The following is a 19451-nucleotide window of genomic DNA, read 5'->3' on the forward strand; positions in this document are numbered from 1 at the left end:
GGTGGTGGTTCGAGCACCTACACTGAACACCTTCAAGAGTAAATTGGATGCTTATCTTGCTGGGATCCTATGACCCCAGCTGACTTCCTGTCCTTTGGGCATGGGGCTGGACTCGATGATCTTCCGAGGTCCTTTGTCAAGCCAGACCTTAAAAACCTCCAAGGATGGAGATGCCACCACTTCTCTAGGTAACCCATTTCAGTGTTTCACCACACGGCTAGTGAGAAAGCTTTTCCTAATATACAACCTAAACCTCCCTTGCTGCAACTTGAGACCATTGCTCCTAGTTCTGTCATCTGCCACCACTGGGAACAGTCCAACTCCATCCTGTTTTGAACCCCACTTCAGGTAGCTGAAGGCTGTATCAAATCCCCTCTCACACTTCTCTTCTCCAAACAAAATAAACCCAGTTCCCTCAGCCTCTCCCTCATAATTCATGTGAACCATTTTCATTGCTGTCTGCTGTACTCTTTCTAACTTTACCACAACCTCATGAGATTTATTTATTTTTGGTCCAATCCTCCATTATGTTGAGGTCTCTCTGAATCCTAGCCCTACGCTCCAGCATATCTACTACTTCCCCCAGCTTGAGGGTACATTGCAACCCATGGTCCAGGTTGTTGATGAAGACATTACATAAAAGTGGCTCCAAGACTGATCCTGTGGGGCACTCCACTTGACACTGGCTTCCAGCTAGACATTGTGCCATTGATTACTACCCGCTGAGCCAGACAATCCAGCCAGCTTTCTACCCACCTTACAGTCCATTTATCCAACCCATACTTGCTCAGCTTGCTTGCACCAATGCTGTGGGAGACAGTATCAAAACCCTTGCTAAAGTCAAGCTATATTACGTGCACTGCTTTCCTTGCATCCAGACAGCCAGCCATCCCATCATAGAAATCAATCAGATTGGTCAGGCATGACTTGCCCTTGGTGAATCCATGCTGACTGTTCTTAATCACCTTCTCCTCCAAGTGCTTAGAAATGGATTCCTTGAGGATCCGCTCCATGATTTTTCCAGGTACTCAGGGGAGGCTGACTGGTCTGTAATTCCTTGGATCCTTTCTAAAAAATGGGCACTATTAGTTGCCCTTTTCCAATTGTCCAGGACCTCTCCCGATCGCCACAAGTTTTCAAAGATAATGGCCAGCAGCTCTGCAATCACATCAGCCAACTCTCTCAGCTCCTTCAGGTTCACTGCATCTGACCCCATGGATTTGTACACATCCAGCTCTTCTAAACAGTCCCTAACCTGTTCTTTCACCACTGGGGGCTGCTCACCTCCTCCCCAAACTGTGCTGCCCGCTGCAGTAGTCTGGGAGCTGACTTTGCCTGTGAAGACTTTGGTGAAAAGGGCATTGAGTACTTCAGTCTTTTCCTCATCATTTGTCACTAGGTTGCCTCTCCCATTCAGTAAGGGACCCAGATTTTCCATGACCTTCCTCTTGTTGCTGACATACTTGTAGAAACCCTTCATGTCCCTTGCTACCTGCAACTCCAATTGTGCTTTTGCTTTCCTGACTTTATCCCTGCATGCCTGAGCAATAGTCTTATACTCCTTCCTAGTTGTTTGTCCAAGCTGCCACTTCTTATAAGCATCCTTTTGGTATTTAAGCTCATTGAAGAGTTCTCTGCTAAGCTAAACCAGTCAGCTACCATATTTGTTATTCTTAGGTTTAGGCAAACTAACTGAATTATGCCTCTGATTGCTCCCTCTCCAAGCTAAAAAGACAACGAACAAGGTTGTGGTCACAGTATGATCTATAAAGCCACAAATTGGTTTCCCTGTTCTTTTTAGGAACAGCTACATGCACTCGATTCTATTCCAAGAAATACAGAGCAGGGTGATCCATGACTCAAACTTCTGGCAAGAACCCAGCAGCCTAGCACAGGGTACATATATTGAGCATGCTGCTGCACAACCATTTCTCACATCAGTATGCACTACTTCCTAGTGTTTAGCATTTTGACAACATAGTTCAAAGAACAGGGGTAAATTTATTAGCATACTTTCAAAAGTCATCCCAGTGGACGCAACACAGCATATTTCAATTAAACAAAAACCCTTACAACAACAACAACAAGCACAAGTGTTTTAGACTGATGGGTGCCAGGTTTTGTTTTTTTAAAAACAGCTCTTTACAGCCCTCTGCAGAACGTCAGCTATTCCACTAACTACAGCATCAGAACCTTTCTGTGTCTTATCTGAATCAAAACAATACTGCTGAGGGCTGTTGAGCAGGCTAATTCAGTTGCTTTATAGGGAAATCTTTTTTTTTTTTAATATTTTTAATTTAACCATTACTATTAATCATTGAATTAGCACCTCTGATCACCCACCTGCACATCCGTGCTCTTGTTTCCAAAGGTTTTTCCCCAGACAACTGGGCTACACAACTATGGGAAGAACGATGGGCCTTTAAGACTCAAAACATTCATCCCAAGCCCACTATGAGACCTCCCGGCCTTGATTTGGACAGACTTTCCTGGATCTGCCTCAACAGACTCTGAACCAGCTATGGCTGTTTCCACCATAAACATGCATCAAATGGGTCTGACACCAAGTGCCACTTGCAAATGCAGCACTCCTCACAGACTGCAAACCACGTAGTTACAGCATGCTCCATCTTCTATTGCCCTGGAAACCTCAATGCCCTCAATACCACATCTTGATCCTGGCTCAGCTCTGTCCAATGTGAAATGCGACTCTGGCACGATTTTTGTCATGTGAAAAAAAATCGTTCTATGTATTTCAAAATGGATAAGCCAGAAAGTTCAAGGTAGATATTTCATCGTCTTTTGTAGTTACGGACAGTTTTATGTAAACTCATGCCCATTTTTTGTCCTGTGCAACCCCTAATGGTTTCGAGGAAGTTCAAAGAAATAACTCTTTAATTTTCAGTTCTGAGGGTGGAATTGAGCCCTGCAGATTTGCATTTTTGTCTCATTATATATTGCAAGAAATAAAAGGGCAAGTTTAAAAAGTAGTTAGCTCTTGAGAAAGTCACAACTGTTCATTTGAAATGCCTTGGGTAACATTCTTTTTAGCAAGCTTGTTTTGGAAAGGGATACACTCATCAGGATTACTAGCAGCTGGTTAGCACCTCATCTATTAAATCTAGGGTACCTTTGAAAAGTTTTCTGACACATGTTTCTGTGAGGTGCAGGACTCCATTATCTATGTAATGCAGCAGAGTGTGCAAAGGAAGACATCGAACGCCAAGTCCCAAGTGTAGACTATGAAAACCTAAAAAGACAGAGAAAGTCATGTGTACAACAGAAGTACAATATTTCTAAGCAAAATGTCCTTATTACTGCTGTGCCCTTCACAGCACTGAAGCTCAGTAAAAGGCAATACCTCTATTATTACCAAGTTCATTCCAATTCATTTTTGGAGGTGGAAGTGGGGGAGTGAGGAGGAAAGAGAATGAGAGAGTTAAAATCACCATGCCATCACAGTGATGTCTAAATCCTGACATTATTGATGCCCTATGACTCCAACTTTTATTTAGTATAATTGATTTAGACTAATTTAAAACCCCCCCTCTTAATATGGAAGTGCTCACTTTGTGATCTTCCCATACCTTGCAAGAAATAGGAAAGAAAAAGGAGAAGACTGGAAGCAGCCCATACAGCAGTTCTCTTATTGCAAAATCTACTGCAAATCCAGCATAATCAAACTGTTTGCAAAATATTTTGCATTTCTTATGCCTGTCCCCCCAATTCATCTAAACACCAACATTTTCCCAAGCACTGTATGAAACTGCCACCCGTTCTCCTGCACAATAGAGACTAGATGTATGAGCTACCATCACCCAGCACAGAACAGCATTAGTAATGAGGGACTTTTGAGACTGATCAGAAGCATGAAATACATTCAACCCTATTTTCCTCCTACCTGGTTAGAAGCACACTGCTGCCATAACTCATGCTGGTAGTGATAAGCCAAGTCCTTCAGCAAGAACATTCTTAATGGGATTAAAATCCAGTTCAAATCTACCAGATCTGCCTGTAAACCCCTGACTGCTTTGGCAAAGTAAGCAGCAACACAATTTTATACAATGTGATACACCAGAACCGAATTCTTCCTAATTATTTCCTTTTTAAAGAACAGAACAAAAGGTATCTGGTATAGCGGTTATCAGAAGCTCTCGGTATTGGAATTTTAGCACAATCTGTACCATGATTTCGTGAGCCAAATTTCTAAAAAAAAACTAGGTTCCTATGGGTCCTTCTGCATAGTCACTGCATTCTTCCAGATTGGACATCAGCTTTAAGGTGCTTTGTAGCACTTTCATCTTTTTGCTTTTAGATCAGATCATCATTTTCCACCTTTACTCCCCGTGTTCCCAACTGAAACATCCGTTTGTCTGGGACTGGAGAGATGGGGGCAGGGGAAGGTCATGATCTCCCTCCTCTATAAATCACAATCATGTATTTAGTGTGTAATTGTACTCTAAAGGCCTAAGAAGCTGAAGTCTTGAGAATATTCCCAGACTAAAGTCCCTGACAGGGTCTCATAAGAGGTATTCTGTTGAAGTAAAGTACTTCCAGAGGACAAATTGATTGCTGCTCCCAATACAGTCCCAGAGATGGACACGAAGCATCTGATGGACACAGAAGGATTGAAAAACTAAGATCCACAAGGATAGGTCACAAATCTGGCAATGAGTGAACCTTTCACCTGTAATTCATACTTCAAAGCTAGAGCTAGTTTTCAAAAGTGGTTTCTATGTTACCTGGTGGGGGGACCCTTGTGAAAGGCCACAAGTTGCACTAACTGATATCTCCTGGTGTCTCTGCAGCATTGCAGGACAATCTGGATTAGGAAGCGTAGGCCTCAATTATGCAAGCTGCTCTGTAGGAACCGACTCTTTGGTTACAGTCAGTGGAGACATGCATGGATGCAGGAGCCACGTATGTGAAGCAGCATGGCCATGACCCTGTCCCCAAGCAAGCCTTTTCTACTAGGAGTGAAGAACATGAGCAGGGCACCATAAAACTGTTTGCTTTACTACTGGACATGATTTACCTTTGTTGCCCTTGAAACCAAAGGCCAACTTTGTGGGCAACTACTGAATTTTTTTTTAAAAAAAGGGAAAAAGTCTAAAAACATAGTTTTGGTGCATTTTGTCCCAGAGCTGAAATGGTGTTGGCATACTCAGGACTCAAGCTTTTCTAAAAACTCTGGTGTGTTGTCTTAGCTTGCAATAGCTACTTAACTTCCTCTAAACACCTGTAGTGAAACAAGAAAGCCTTATCTCGATGAAGCTGCACTGCATGCATTTCAGGACAGCTGCAAGTAACTTGGCTGCATGTACCATGACTGTTATTTCCTTTGAAGAAGTTCAAATCAAAACTTGCTCCCAAACAAGGAATAAAACAGTGACCTGTCCACCTCTGCAGGACTTACCGGGAGGAAGGGGCATGCACAGCCCATTGGCAGCTTCAAGGATCCGACTCATGATGTGGAATACTGCAAACTCTGCTGCATTTCCTCGCTTGTCACTGTATTTAATAATAAAGTAACAGTGTATAGGTGACCAACGGACATACACACTCCACACTCACCTCAAAACCTAGCAGAAGTAATGCTCAGTTAAATTAATGCAATGTGGGTACCAAGGAGAAGTGATAGGACATCTTGTTTATTCAGAGATGTAGATGTAGAAAATCTATCCAGCACCTCCCTTTCCACAGCATATAGGATACTAAAAACAATGAGATGAAACTTTCTAAACTGAGTGTCTAAAGTTAGACCTACTCTGCATCTATAAACAGCTACCTAGATAAGTGGCCAATTAGCCAAGCTGAAATCAATGTGAGCTCAGTGATGCTGAATGCCAGCCCCCTTCTCTACAAAGGTATCTACATGATCGCTGTCCAAGCCTGGTTAGACACCGAGAGTTGGGAGGGTCATGGGAGAGGCAGAATGAATGAACCCAGCAACCTGGGGCTGGGTTCTGGAACAAGCATTTCCAGAGACCACTTCTCTGCAAGAATTCTGCCACAATCTAACTCACTGGGGGCTAAATGCAAAAACAAACAAACTTACAAGGAGAAGATGCAGGGGTAAAGGTTGTATTTCCTCCAAACTGCTTCCATCATCCGACACATTAGATCCAGCTAAAAGAAAAAACAAAACAAAATCCTGGCATGTGTAAGAGCTCATGTTCAGAGGGCCATTAGTCTTTCAGCGAGCATTTTGGATTATAACCACGTGTCAATGTTAAGGCTCTGCTAACTAGGAGTTCTGTCCTGTCATTTTTCCAGAAAGTCCTAAAACAACACACTCTCTGATCCACCAGCGTTCCTCCAGTGTGCACCAGCAAGTAGCCCAGGCTTAGGGGCTGCTTAGGTCTCAGCTGAAAACATGCTCTCTGACCACAAACAGATGCGAGTGCACTCCAGGATCACGAGACAAGTAAAACCTTAATCTCCTAATGGCTGTGCATTTTGGCAACAAGAGAACTCAAGGGCCCCAATCCAACTGGCAAATGTAAAAGGCAGAGGCATATTCAGCTTGCTGCATGAGGGAAGCTACACGGAGAACGCAGGCTGGGTATCAGCCAGTTGCAGACCTACCAAGGAGAAGGAAAGTTCAGGCAGGAATGTGTCTCATGAATTCCCAGTTCAGTTTCTCTTCTCTAACTTCCAACCCCCTCTCCACCCCCTTCCTATTGCAATAAAAATCTCTGACCTGCACGATATCTCTTATGCCTCCTGCCTGACCTACAGGACAGAACTGCTGGCCAGCAGAAACTTCTAGCCCCATTCACCTCTGGGTCCTTCTAGCCTTGCAGCCAAAAAGAGAACCTGGCCTGCCCACTTGGAGAGTGCCGAAGGAATCCTCTGGGCATGCTCAGCGTAGCCTGTGCTGCCATCTCCCTCGTTCTTCCCCAGAGCCTGACTGCCAGGTGAGGCTGTTTAGAATAACAATTAAATCAGAAGCCTTCAGAGCACAACACTGCCATATACCTTTAGCACTTCCCATATGCCTTTTGTCTGAGGAGGAAGGTTCAAACCATGTCTTTAAGTAATCCCTTCAAGCACTCCTAAACTAAGCAATAACCCCATTTTACAGAGGGGCACCATGAAGCACAGAGAGGTCAACTACTCTTCCACACATAGAAAATGACTAAATCCTGTCTCCCAGTCTCTCTGCTACGCAAAGACACTATGTCCTCAATCTTCCTGATGCATTACAAACATGGAAGCCAACAGGAACAGAATTCATGCACTGGTCTCACATAGTACTTCCCACAGGGGTCTCCATGTATCTCTCATTATGAGCCCAACCCAGGGCGGTTGGAAGCACAGAACCAGGTTAGCTTTTTCCTCTCTATCACGCAGCCTTGCCGTGCTGGCGGTACTTCTGCCACTTGTGCTTTTAACTTCAGTGCACAGCAGCTACACAGGTTGGAAATGTACCAGAAGTTATTCAAAAGTTCAAAACTGTTTTGGACTTGATTAAAAATTCCTGTTTAAGCACTCCAGAGGAGCAGTTTTTCTCCATTAATTACCCAGGAAATGCATGGCTTCCAGCTGTCAGGCAAGGGCCAGAACACCTGCCTAGACAGCCATTTGTTTCTGGTCCAGCAAGCATCAGAGGCTAACTCCTGTGTGACTCCATCAGGAGCTAGTGTTACCTCTGAAAATGAGAGACTAGACCAGTGATTCTCAACCAGGGTGCCTTGAGATTCTTTCAAGGGTGTCGTGCAATGTTAGCAGTGTTAGATGTGCAAACATGATTAATGAGATAAGCCCAGAAATTTTAAATAGGAATCCACAGTGTTAAAAACATTTTGTTTTTTGACTGGTTGTGGTCTTTTCAAGTTCTTTGCAAGACTGCTCTACTATTATTCTGTAGTCAAAAAATTAGTGAAAACAAAGAGCTTGCATTTTTTGAGAGGTTCCTAGAGTCTAAAAAGGTTGAGGATCATCGGCCTAGACTTGTAATGCAGGTGTTACTGGCCTTTACACCAGTGTAAACAAGTAGTAGACAAATTATGTGAACACATCATGATGGGCAGGATCCCCTGGGAGACCACTCTGAGGGGGGAATGGAGCCCAGGACAGTTGGTTGTATTTTAAGGAAACCTTACTGAGGGTGCAGAAACAAACCATCACAATGCACAGGAAGACTAGTAAGTACAGCACAAAACCAGCTTGGCTTAACAGCAAAAGCTTCAGTGACTGACAACATAAAAAGAAAGCTTAGAAGTGGAAATTTGAACAAATGACTAGGGAGGAGTATAAAAGTGTTGCTTGGGCACACAGAGATGAAATCATAAAAGCCAAAGCACAATTGGAGTTGCAGCTAGCAAGGGACACAAAAGGTAACAAGAAAGGTTTCTACAGGTCAGCAACAAGAAGGTGGTCAGGGAAACTGTGGGTCCCTTACTAAATGGCAGGGGCAACCTAGTGACAGATAATGTAGAAAAAGCTGAAGTACTCTATGGCTTTTTTCATCTCAGTCTTCACAGGCAAGGTCAGCTCCCAGACTACTGCACTTGTCAGCATAGTCTGGGGAGAAGGTAAGCAGCCGGAACAGGTTAGAGACTATTTAGAAAAGCTGGACATGTACAAGCCCGTGGGGCTGGACATGATGCGCCCAAGTGTGCTGAAGGAGTTGGCCAATGTGACTGAAGAGCCGATAGTGATTATTTCTGGAAACTTGTGGAGATTGGGAGAGGTCCTGGATAACTGAAAAAGGGCAAATAAAATGCCCATCTTTAAGAACAGAAAGAACAGAAAGACGGAGGATCTGGGGAACTAGCGACCGGTCAGCTTCACCTCAGTCCCTGGAAAAATCATAAAGCAGGTCCTCAAGGAATCCATTTCAAAGCACATGGAGGAGAAGGTGATTAGGAACAGTCAGCATGGATTCACCAAGGGCAAGTCATACCTGACCAACCTGATTGCATTTTATGATGAGAGGACCGGCTCTGTGGATGTAGGGAGAGCAGTAGATGTGATATGCCTTAGCTTCCACAACAGTCTTGCAAGCAAGCTAAGATAGTATGGGTTGGATGAATGGACTGTAAGGTGGACGGAAAACTGGATAGACTGTCAGGCTCAAAGGGTAGTAAATCAATGGCTTGATATCTAGTTGGCAGCTGGTATCAAATGGAGTGCTCCAGGGGAATCGGTCTTGGAGCCATTTTTATTTAATATCTTCATCATCGACCTGGAAGATGGGTTGGAGTAGTAGTAGATACGTTGGAGGGTAGGGCTAGGATTCAGAGAGACTTCAACAAATTGGAGCACTTGACCAAAAATAAATCTCAGGAGGTTCAATAAGGACAAAGTGCAAAGGTCTGAGCTTAGTACAGAACAATCCCATGCACTGGTACTGGCTGGGGACCAACTGGCTAAGCTCTGCAGAAAAGGACCTGTGGGTTAGAGTGGACAATAAGTTGAATAGGAGACAACAGTGTGCCTTTGTTGTGTAGAAGGCTAACACCACACTGGGCTGCATTAGTAGGAACACTGCCAGCAGATTGAGGGAAGTGATTCCTCCCGTCTTTTCAGCACTGGTGAAGCCACAACTGAAGTCCTCTGTCCAGTTTTTGGTCCTCCACTACAGAAATGATGTAAACAAATTGGAGAAGTCCAGTGGAGGGCAACAAAAATGGTTAGGGAGCTGGGGCACAATACTTCTGATGAGAGGCTGAGGGAATTGTGCTTGTTTAGTTTGAAGAAGATAAGACTAAAGGGGGATTTAGCCTTCAGCTACCTGAAGAGTGGTTCCAGACAGGATGTAGCCAAGCTGTCCCCAGTGGTGGCAGATGACAGAACAAAGAGCAACGGTCTCAAGTCGCAGCAAGGGAGGTTTAGGTTAGATAGTAGAAAAGCTCTCTCACAAGGAGGGGAGTAAAGCCCTGGTTACCCAGAGAGGTTGTGGAATCTCCATCCTTGGAGGCTTTAGGGACGGTCCTGCTTTGAGCAGGGGTTTGGACTAGATGCGACCTCCTGAGGTCCCTTTCAACTCATTTTCTATGGTTCTAGGATTACACAGGAATAATTTAATTCAGTCTGGTGTAGAACTGTCCCTGAAGAAAATCAGGGGCAGAACTACATTGGGTGTAAAATTATACTGGTGTAGGTGTTCCACACTTGCACCTTATACCAGGATAATCATTTCCTCAAATGAAAAATACTGTCACCAGCTGCCCTGCCACCTAGTAGAGAAGTCCTGAAAAAGCCGCCTACTGTTTAATACACTGGAATAAGCTCTTTGGTCCATCTGCTCTGGACCCTCTGGAAATGACACCAGCGTAAATATCCTGCATGTCCAAGCCCCATGTAAGGATGAGAAGCTTGAATGGCTACCAGAGAAACATGCCAAACTGGAACAAGAACACGGATTTGAAAAAGGGAAGGAAAAAGACAGAACTTGAGAGAGAGTTTGACAAGCAAAAGACACACTTAAGGTAGCTTCCTCAAGCGTATGTAAAAATCCTTCATCTTCTTAACACTGGGACCAAGGTCATTTATAATGTAACCATCATCATTTTGAGAGTATCCAAGCTAAATTTGCTGCTTGTTCAATAGCACTTTGAAGCCCTGCTAGGATAGGTCATAAAAATATTCAACAAGAGACACTCCCTCCCCCAGTGGAGATTGCTTAGTCTCCTACAGGGGTGAAAGGAAGCATTATCTTAGCCTTCTGGATGGGGAACATAGCAGCTTGCTCAGTCACAAAGCGAGCCTGCGGTGGAAGTGAGAAGTGAACTCTTGACACCAGGCTTTAGCCACAAAGCCAGTTCTCCCCTCAGTAACAAGCAGCTAGAACAGGGATGAGAGATTGGCAAAGTAGAGCACAGCTGCCCAGCTGGCGGCCTGCAGGATGCATGTGACCTGCAAGGCTTTAATGTGCAGACCCTGGGCTCTTACCCAGCTGCTGCTCCCTTATCTCTCTGGCTGCTCATGCAGCCAGGGGCTCTAGGCACCCCCTCCCTCTCTCAGCTTTCATTTCTTGTGCCTGTCCCCAGAGAGCAGGATGATTCACCAAGGAAGCCTGCTGCCAATGCAGCAAAGGAGCTGAGGTGGGAGCTACCTGCATGGTGCAGCAGCGTGTGCAGGTAGGCATGGTTGCCTGCAAGGGGGTGCGGGCTGGGGGCCTGTGGCTCACATTAGTGAAGCCTCCAAGCTATGCAGCCCCTGCTGGTGCAGCCTCTGGATGCTCAGAAGTTGAATAGCCTTGAGGAAGCCTCTTCTCTTGCAACTCTTAAAACAGAGCTGGAGAAATACCGATTTGAGTAAATAGCAACAATAGTGAAATAGGTTTGGCCAGTGCAGGCTCCAGGGACCTGGGCTAACGTTTTCAAATGTCTAGGTCTCTTGAATATTTAGCCCTGCTTCTCAGCACTGAGGATCCTCAGATTCTACTGAAGTCACTAGAAGTTATGGACGATCTTCTAAATTATTTTTGCAGAATCACCAGCTGAAGCAGCCAAAGCAGGGACTGCCACAGAGGGAGAAAAGGGATAAAATGAGGTCCAGCTGGGTCCTCCCCAGTTGGTGCCTTCAATGCCCATAAAGGGCAAAACGAGCTCCCAGCCACAGCAGGGACTTTCAAAGAAGTTCCTAGTTTCACTGAACCTTCCTTGCCCTGCACCAGTTGGCTTCATGTCCCAACCCTCTCTCTCATGGTCTCCTCACCAGAGCTTTCCTCCTCCACAATCTCCTTCGCTCTTCCTTACACTTAGCCGACCCCTTCCCAACCAAACCCACTCCCCCAGAATTGTGGAAGTAGTGTGATGCTTGCTGTTGACTAGGCTCACCTGTTAGGTCTTTCCCCTTCTGGTCTCTCTCTCTTATTTACACTTAGGGCTTTGTTACACTTAGTATGATCTAAACATAAAACATTTTAAGCATTGATGTGTCTTAGAAAGCTTTCTGCACAGTTGCAAGGCAATGCTTAATATGCTCGTAGGATCCCACCAGACTTTTAAACTGGGAGTGAGACCCAAAAATTACCTGCGACTGCTCCCTTGTGATCCCAGGGCTGAGATCCAAAAATTCTTGCCCAAAGAGGCATAACTTTCAGCCAATCAGAGAGCCCTTGGCATGAGTTTAGCCCCCACATGCAAACATTTTAAGTGTTTAACTGGTGCCAAGGGTAACACCCAACAAGATCCTTAATCTCTTCAATGCTGGAACTGTCTGCTACTCTGAGTCTGTGCAGCCCCAATACAAAGAAGTTCTCAGTCCTATTCTTGATCGGCCATTTGCCACTACTGTAGAAAACAAAAATAATACTATCAAGACAGTCCAGGAAAGACAAGTCCTTTCCTTTTTACTAGGGAGAAAACAGGGGCACCTTTGAGAGTAACGAGCTGTTGTAGGTTACTGTCTGACAAAAGGGTCATTTACAAAAGCTCATGCCTCAAGCTCTGCATCTAAGATGCCAGCAGGCCCTCCTTTCTGCCTGACTTCATACTATAGTGGCCAACTACCTCTTGCTCTTTTAGTTGAGATGCAGGAGCAGAGTGATTCAGGTGTTTCCTCATAAACCTAGAGATAAGAGTTCAAGTCTTACTCCAGACTCACACCAAAGACCACCTATATGAAACCAATTGTTAAAGGCAATCTGCCTGTTTGAGCTGGGAACTCAAAAGGTGGCTGGATGCAATTCATCACTCCCTTGTGTACTGCTGGCTACATAACTTGGTGTGCCTTAACCACAATAGGACTGGACAGCTGGATGTGGTGTAACTCTGGGGCTGTTTTGTTTTTTGGATCCATTTCACTAGTTCTCAAAACACTAGTAAATTTACATTAATGCAATCTGTTAAGAGTGCCAAGTACTACCTGTTCCAGGCAACTTCACCAACCTGTAGGATAAAGCAGTAGTTCTCAAACTGATTTGTAGACCACTGGTATGTCACAAGCCTATGACAGATCAAGCCCACCACAGACTCACCCATACTTTTCAATTCGAAGTATGATGGTCAGGGTGCATGGACATTATGAAGAACTTTCTAAATATGAAGCTTAAGCACTGGAACAGATTACCAACACCGACATTTTAGCACAGGGTAGACAAACACTCAGGAAGGATAATTTATACAGGGGCATTTCTACCTTGAGCAAGGGGTTGAACTAGAAGCTTTCCAGCCTTATTTTTCTATGATTCTATGCTGTCCATGAGCAATACTGAGGGTTGATCATGGTCTCTTGGTTGAAAAAGGGGAAGGTCATGAGTGACTAGTGCCTCCTGAATCTGGGGGTACACCCGCAGAAGCTGCTGATGGGCCGTCGGGGGGACACCAGCCCTACTGACAGCATCAGTGTCAGCCACCATATGCCCCCTACCAACTGCCTATGGCGAAAGTTTAAAATGTTATGAATTTAGAGAGACAAGGGGCTCCCCAAGCCAAGCTATAAAAAGAATCTAGTTAGATGTGTAAGCCACAAGCAGTTTGTATGGTCTGTTTAAAACAGCCCTAAGGCACCTATAGGAATGGAAGTCTATAAGTTGCACATGAAGACAATTCCTGCTTTTGGTGAAGTTAGGCAGAACTAGTCAGGTTTTTTTAATTAAGTGTGGGGAGGAGGAAGGTTTTCTATTTTTTTTTAAAGGCATATTCTAAAATTATCCGTTTTGCCAGGAAATGCTGGTGGAATAGGGCCAAATAAGCTTTCTTATACCGACAGATTCTTATCTTGATTTATACTAAAGAGAAAACAAATGAGGAAAAAAATTAGAAAAAAACTTGGCAACCTTCTGCCTCTTTTAAGCATTGGTTTTAAATAGTAAGCCTTTATACAGCAGCAAGTCTCACTGTTCTTGTTTTATCAGTCACTAGTTTTAGTCTCATCCTGGTAACATGAATATAAAAACAGGTACTGCTTACTAAACAACAAGCCATGATTAAACAACTGGGTAGGTTTATTTAGTGGAGAAATTCTGAGTGATGTGGACCACTGAATTCAGGTAGCCTGAGGAAGTTTGAGACTTCCTACCTGAGCTGGGGAATAGCTCAGATGCCTTCTGGAAGCAGATGTCTTCCACAAAACACGAAGCCTGGGACCAGAAGCTACACGGGCTAAATTTGTCCGACTCAAATCCTATCATTGTTGTAGTCAACATTCGTAACAAATAGGGACCTACATAAATTGCAGTGAAACTAAACGATTTTCATGGGTTGGCTGCAGCATAAACAGCAAATTTCACAGATAATTCCCAATTCTGCTCCACCAGCCCCACCCCCGGTGTTAACTGGTGGAGAGGCCCCAGCGGGGGAGGAGGGATGGCGGCAGCAGCCACCACCTTGTTTGCTGACTGCTCTTCATATGAGCCCACCCTCACTGCTGATTGTCAGAGACGCCCTGATGGGAGGAGGAGAGATGGACAAGGGGCGGCTGCTATCTCATCTTCTGCCTTTTGTGCCACCCCACCAACTGGCACCTTCCTCAATGGGCAGGTTGTAAGGCCAGGATGTGGCAGTGACAGTTTTTATTTTTATTAAGGTTTTTAAGTTGATTTTGTGGACAATCCTGGATTTCATAGTTTCTGTGAAGCCACAGATTGAAGAGACTCCTAATAATAAAGCTAGTACAGACTGATTCTGCAAGTCTTCCACCTATGGTGCTACCGACTCCTCTAAAACTCCTAACTTCAGATAACATACAGAACTGAGCCCCAAAGCAAAAAAGTACATGCTTTTCTGTGCATTTGAAACAGATACAGGTTAAGTTTAAGTTTCTCTCACATTACAGCATACTGAAAAAACTGAAATTTAGAAAATACATTCTTATACGAGTATCTAAGGGCATGTGTAGATGAAACAGGGGCCCTAAATTGAAGTGGTGGGTTTTTTTAAAATACCACTTCAATTTAGGGCGAAGTAAACCCCAATGTTGTGTACACCCATGTCTTACCTGCCTCTCCGGTGGCAGGGAGGGGAGGGTGAGCTGCTGGCGGGTAGAGAGGTCCCCGGGTTGCAGGGGGCGAAGGGGGGCTGGTGCTTCCCTCCGTGGCAGCAGCACCCCACCCCCATGTGGCACCCGGCTTGGGCAGTCCCAGGGGGCACTACAGCCACAGAGAGAAGGACCAGGTCCCCATGCAGCTCATGCAGGCAGGCAGGCTCCTGTCTTCCCAAGCTGCTGCCAAGCTGCCTGCACGGTCCCTGAGCCCCACGGAGCTCAGTGCTTTACTCCGCAGCTGTAGGACAGCAAACAAACTTCTCAGAGATGTTTTAGTTTGCTGTGCCCCAAAGTAACTTAAGGTGCATTACACCACCGAAATAATTAATTAATGCTCAATACGCCGCCGACGTTCAAACACCAACACCATTAAAGCGGTGCAAAAGCATTTACCCCGCTTTCAAGTGTCGTGCGCACATGCCCCACGTTTCCTCTACACATGCCCTAAGGAGGTGTATTCATTAGTTGTGATGGGAAAATTCTGTTACATCTGTGAAACTCCCATTAAAAATCAATACATTTAGCATCAGCAAGAGAGCAGAATTCAGCTCCAGTGTATGAAAATGAAATAAATAATTTTATTTCTCTTCTATGTTTTCCCTGCAGAGATAATCAGCACTCAGCTACTGACTTATATAGTAACAATAGTTCACAGGAAATTAAATTAATACATTTTACTAGTTTTGAGATGACTTGATACTCTCACACCACAAAAGCTGGTAAGTGCAATGTGAGCAGTTGTCTTTCAGTATGGAATGAAGCTTACTAACAAAAGTAAATAACAGGTGCTTATTATTTAAGCAAAGTGTGTTCAGCTTTGTGAATGACTCAGAGAAGACCATCTTCAAAAAAACACCTGGCACATGCATACATATGCATGTGCACACATTTACCCACCCCCACAATTAACAGTGATAATTCAGGTTTGGCAAAATTAAGAAAAAACAGCCACTAACCAGGTTTGAAACATAATCCACAACAATCTGATCAATCTTCTTTTTTCCTACATACTGTAGATGCCTCATGAGGTGATCTTTCAATTGAGCAACCATCTAGAAAAGGAAGCCAATCTTTAAGTCTTTCTGCTTTCTCAAACAAAATTTGTTAAAGCAGGTGCAAGGCTTGATTTACATTAATTAACACAACAATATTCTGTCCACAGGAAGTGCAGTTCACTTTGAGGTTGTAAGCTACTACATATTCTCACTGATGTAAATAGCAAGTTCAGACATTTAAAAATTATGACTTAGTGTGGGTCCAGCTAAATGAAACAATGAGCGTTTCCATGCCTTTCACTGTTCATGACCTGAAAAAACACCTTTTAATCTGAATTTCTGTAAAGGAAATAAGTTACACTACTAACCCCTTCCCCATGCTCCTGACATCCTGACAAGTTACACTGTTACATATTATAATTTGTGGCTAGAGTCCTGGGCAATACATTTGGAAGAAGAGAAGATTCTGAAAGAGACCAATTCTCAGCATTCAACTGTAGTAGTATTATACTGAAATGAGTCCTGGGAAATTTTAGTATAGTATAGTAATGGCAGAGAAAACTATTACCTCTGAGTAAAAAAGTTTCGCTTTAGTGAAACTTGAGAGAAAACTTAATGTAAGGGGGGATATGAACAAGTTAGTTTACTATGTAGCTTGTATCTCCCGATTATGCTGTTTGGAAAGACCTCCTAACATACTCCTGACATCATGCAGCTTCTGTTGCCTATACCAATTCCTTCCTGAACCATAACATAAACCTCCTGGGATTATTTCCAATGTTTCCCAGAGATGCACTGAGTACCCAACAAATTCCTGACACAAGCAGCTTACAAACTAATGAAAATGCAATGCAATAGTGGAACAGGAAGTGCAATAAAGATACAGAAGGAACAGGAGGAAGATGATGGGAGTCTACATTGGTCTTGGCTGTATGGACAGGTAAGTGGATGGATCTTGGAAGAAGTTGTGCAAAAAACAGTGGCAAGAAAGAGGGGAGGGGAACATGCAGAAAAGCAAAATATAAGCCTTAGACCACATACTGGCATTCAGTTTTTCCTAGGAAAGTTGCTGCTCTCCCAGTTGAAACCACAAGTATGCAGACATTCATGATATTTCTCCTACAGCAAATATGGCTGCTCCAGGAAAAAATAATCCAGGCACAACCAGAGTTAAATAGCTCCTGGGAAAGTGAACTTCTGTTCATGCACTTTCTAAGAGAAGTTGCACAGTCCTCCAGCACTCCAGCATGCTTTGCACCTAGCTCCTTGTCTCCCCCTTTCACACAGCTCAGGGAAAGAGTGTGGCACTTGGCCTGGATTCTTCTGCTCCAGCCAACACGGGAGCCCCCTTCACAACCCCCTCATTGTGCTGCAGGGAGACACAGACTGCAAGGCAGCCTGGGTCAGCCAATCACAACTGCCCTGTGCATTGCTGTCATCATGAAGACTCGGGAGCCTGCAGGGCAGACTGATGTGTGCACAAGGTCCCCATGGCTGCGCAACAGTTTGATAATTCAAAAGTCTGTTCAGGGGTCTCTGGGTAAGTTTTCCTGCCAGAAAGAGAAATCTGGGAGAATTCTCCCAGGTCATTTGAACATGTGCATGCAGACAAATTCCACAGGGGAGGTGGTGATAAAAAAAAAAATGCAAAAAGAGGAGATTTCAAATGCAAGATGAAAAATTAGTTATTAGCCTTGCTGACTTTAAGGTGACAGCAATATATCCAGTCCTAGGTATCCAAGATGTGCGAAAAGAAGAGAGATCGCACAGGACTGTGGCTGTAAGCAAAGAGAAAGAAGATGAAAATGCTGTAAAAAGAGAGGGCAGCTCTAGAATAGATTTGGAGAGATTATGCATGAGGTATAGAGCATGAGAGCAAGCACTCAGAGTTAAGTTGAGGGAAAATAGGGAGGATTAAAGGAGATCATAGGGAATCTTACCAATTCTTTCTTTGAAAAATCAGCTAACCATGGGGAGGCAGGAGGGTATGGAGAAATGTTTAAAAGGAAGTTAAATACTGAAAATAAATTAGGCAGTTGTTTAGAATATAGGATAGAGCCACATGAGAATGGAAAAAAACTGCATTTAGGCATGAATATAGCAGAAAAGAAAAGGTAGAGTGGAGGGAGTAACTGTCTCCCCTCCCTTTTCCTGTCCATCTGTGGCTTTTATAACCTGACCTGGAAGACAGAAATCAAAAAATCTCTCTATGGCTCCATGTCCTGCCCATTTATATTCTTCCCACCAGTAAACTTAAATAAACTGCCAGAGAAGCATAGAATACAATGGCTTAGGAAGAAAGAATATAAAAATAAAATGTAAAGTTATGCTTCATGCTTATTAAAGTTGTGCATCTCCTGGCACACAAAATGCAACACGTACCAGTCCCATTAGTAATTGTTGCTGGCAGTCTTCCTCTTGGAAGAAAGGAACGAGCCTTTCCTCTGAAACAGATAAAGTGTCATTCAAATGCATGTTTCTTTAGTTAGAAAGATCTTCAAGCAACTCCAAGAAAGCTCAGAAACAAGAGAAAACAAGCAGAGGCTGCAGTGCTTTCATGCTAAAGAATTATAAAAAAAGGAACAGAACTAGAGAGCGTTACTGCTATAGCAACATGGAGGCACCTGAGAGGAGCTGGGCCACCTTTTCCCATTCCCCCTTACAATTGCCACACAATAAGTAAATGTCTGTCTTCAGCTTCTTTCCCCTCAGTCACCAAGAAAAAAAAAAACCTCTCACCATAAGCCCTTTAGAGCCAGCAAGCCCAAAGAACCCAGTGGTAACAAGAATACAAAACACAAACTATTTACAACTTGACATTTTCAGCTCACAAGGACTGAAAGGATTTGGGAGGGTTTTCTAGGCAACTGCCTAAAAGCAAAGCAGCTATGCAGCGAATCCACCCCTCCCACAGTTGTACAGGATTCCTTGGCCTGGCTATTTCAGTTACTTCAGTAAGCAGTTCGCAAATCTAAATATTTTAGAGCATTCCTTTTAAACGTATGGAAGAGATGATGAAACAGCCCTGAGTAGAAACATAACCGAATTTGGTGTATTATCTCCTTATGGGTTCCTCCCATCTTTTGAGACGAAAGAAAGTGCCTCCCCTGAAAAAAATTCCTGTCTCCTTTCTAATTGACTGAAGGCACTTGATGTCTCCCAGAAATGAGCCAACAGTTTTCAAGAGGCTTTTTCCTATAATCTATATATATATCTATACACACATAGATATATCTATATACACACACACCTCTCTCTCCATGTATCCACACACACACACACACACAGATGTATATGTACACACACAGATTTTTTATTTTTTTTATATATATAATTCTATTATTATAAAAGCCTTAATCTGTCTGTCTTTCTGTCCAAAACACTTTATGCACACGCTGACCAGCCGACTGAAACAGCCAAATCAGAGTGCAAATACAGCATTCGGACAGGAGGAAGCAGCACAGCAGAGCACCACCATGATGGCAGACACACAGGGGATGGAGCGGGGGGGTTAGC

The 19451-nt window shown here is 43.9% G+C and overlaps 1 protein-coding gene across 1 annotated transcript in view; it reads right to left on the bottom strand.

The window, feature by feature from the left end:
* GSAP (gamma-secretase activating protein) overlaps positions 1–19451 on the bottom strand; it is a 73322-nt gene that overhangs the window by 8119 nt on the left and 45752 nt on the right. Inside the window, exons 23-27 of the mRNA XM_019543611.1 lie at positions 18318–18379; positions 15897–15992; positions 6059–6129; positions 5417–5511; positions 3131–3250 (exon numbers count right to left, since the gene is read on the bottom strand). Of these exons, the coding sequence (XP_019399156.1) occupies positions 3131–3250; positions 5417–5511; positions 6059–6129; positions 15897–15992; positions 18318–18379 (444 nt within the window). The remainder of the gene's footprint in view (positions 1–3130; positions 3251–5416; positions 5512–6058; positions 6130–15896; positions 15993–18317; positions 18380–19451) is intronic.

Source organism: Crocodylus porosus, unplaced genomic scaffold, assembly GCF_001723895.1.
Source record: "Crocodylus porosus isolate Cpor-Errol unplaced genomic scaffold, CroPor_comp1, whole genome shotgun sequence".
In the NCBI taxonomy this organism is placed as follows: Eukaryota; Metazoa; Chordata; order Crocodylia; family Crocodylidae; genus Crocodylus; species Crocodylus porosus.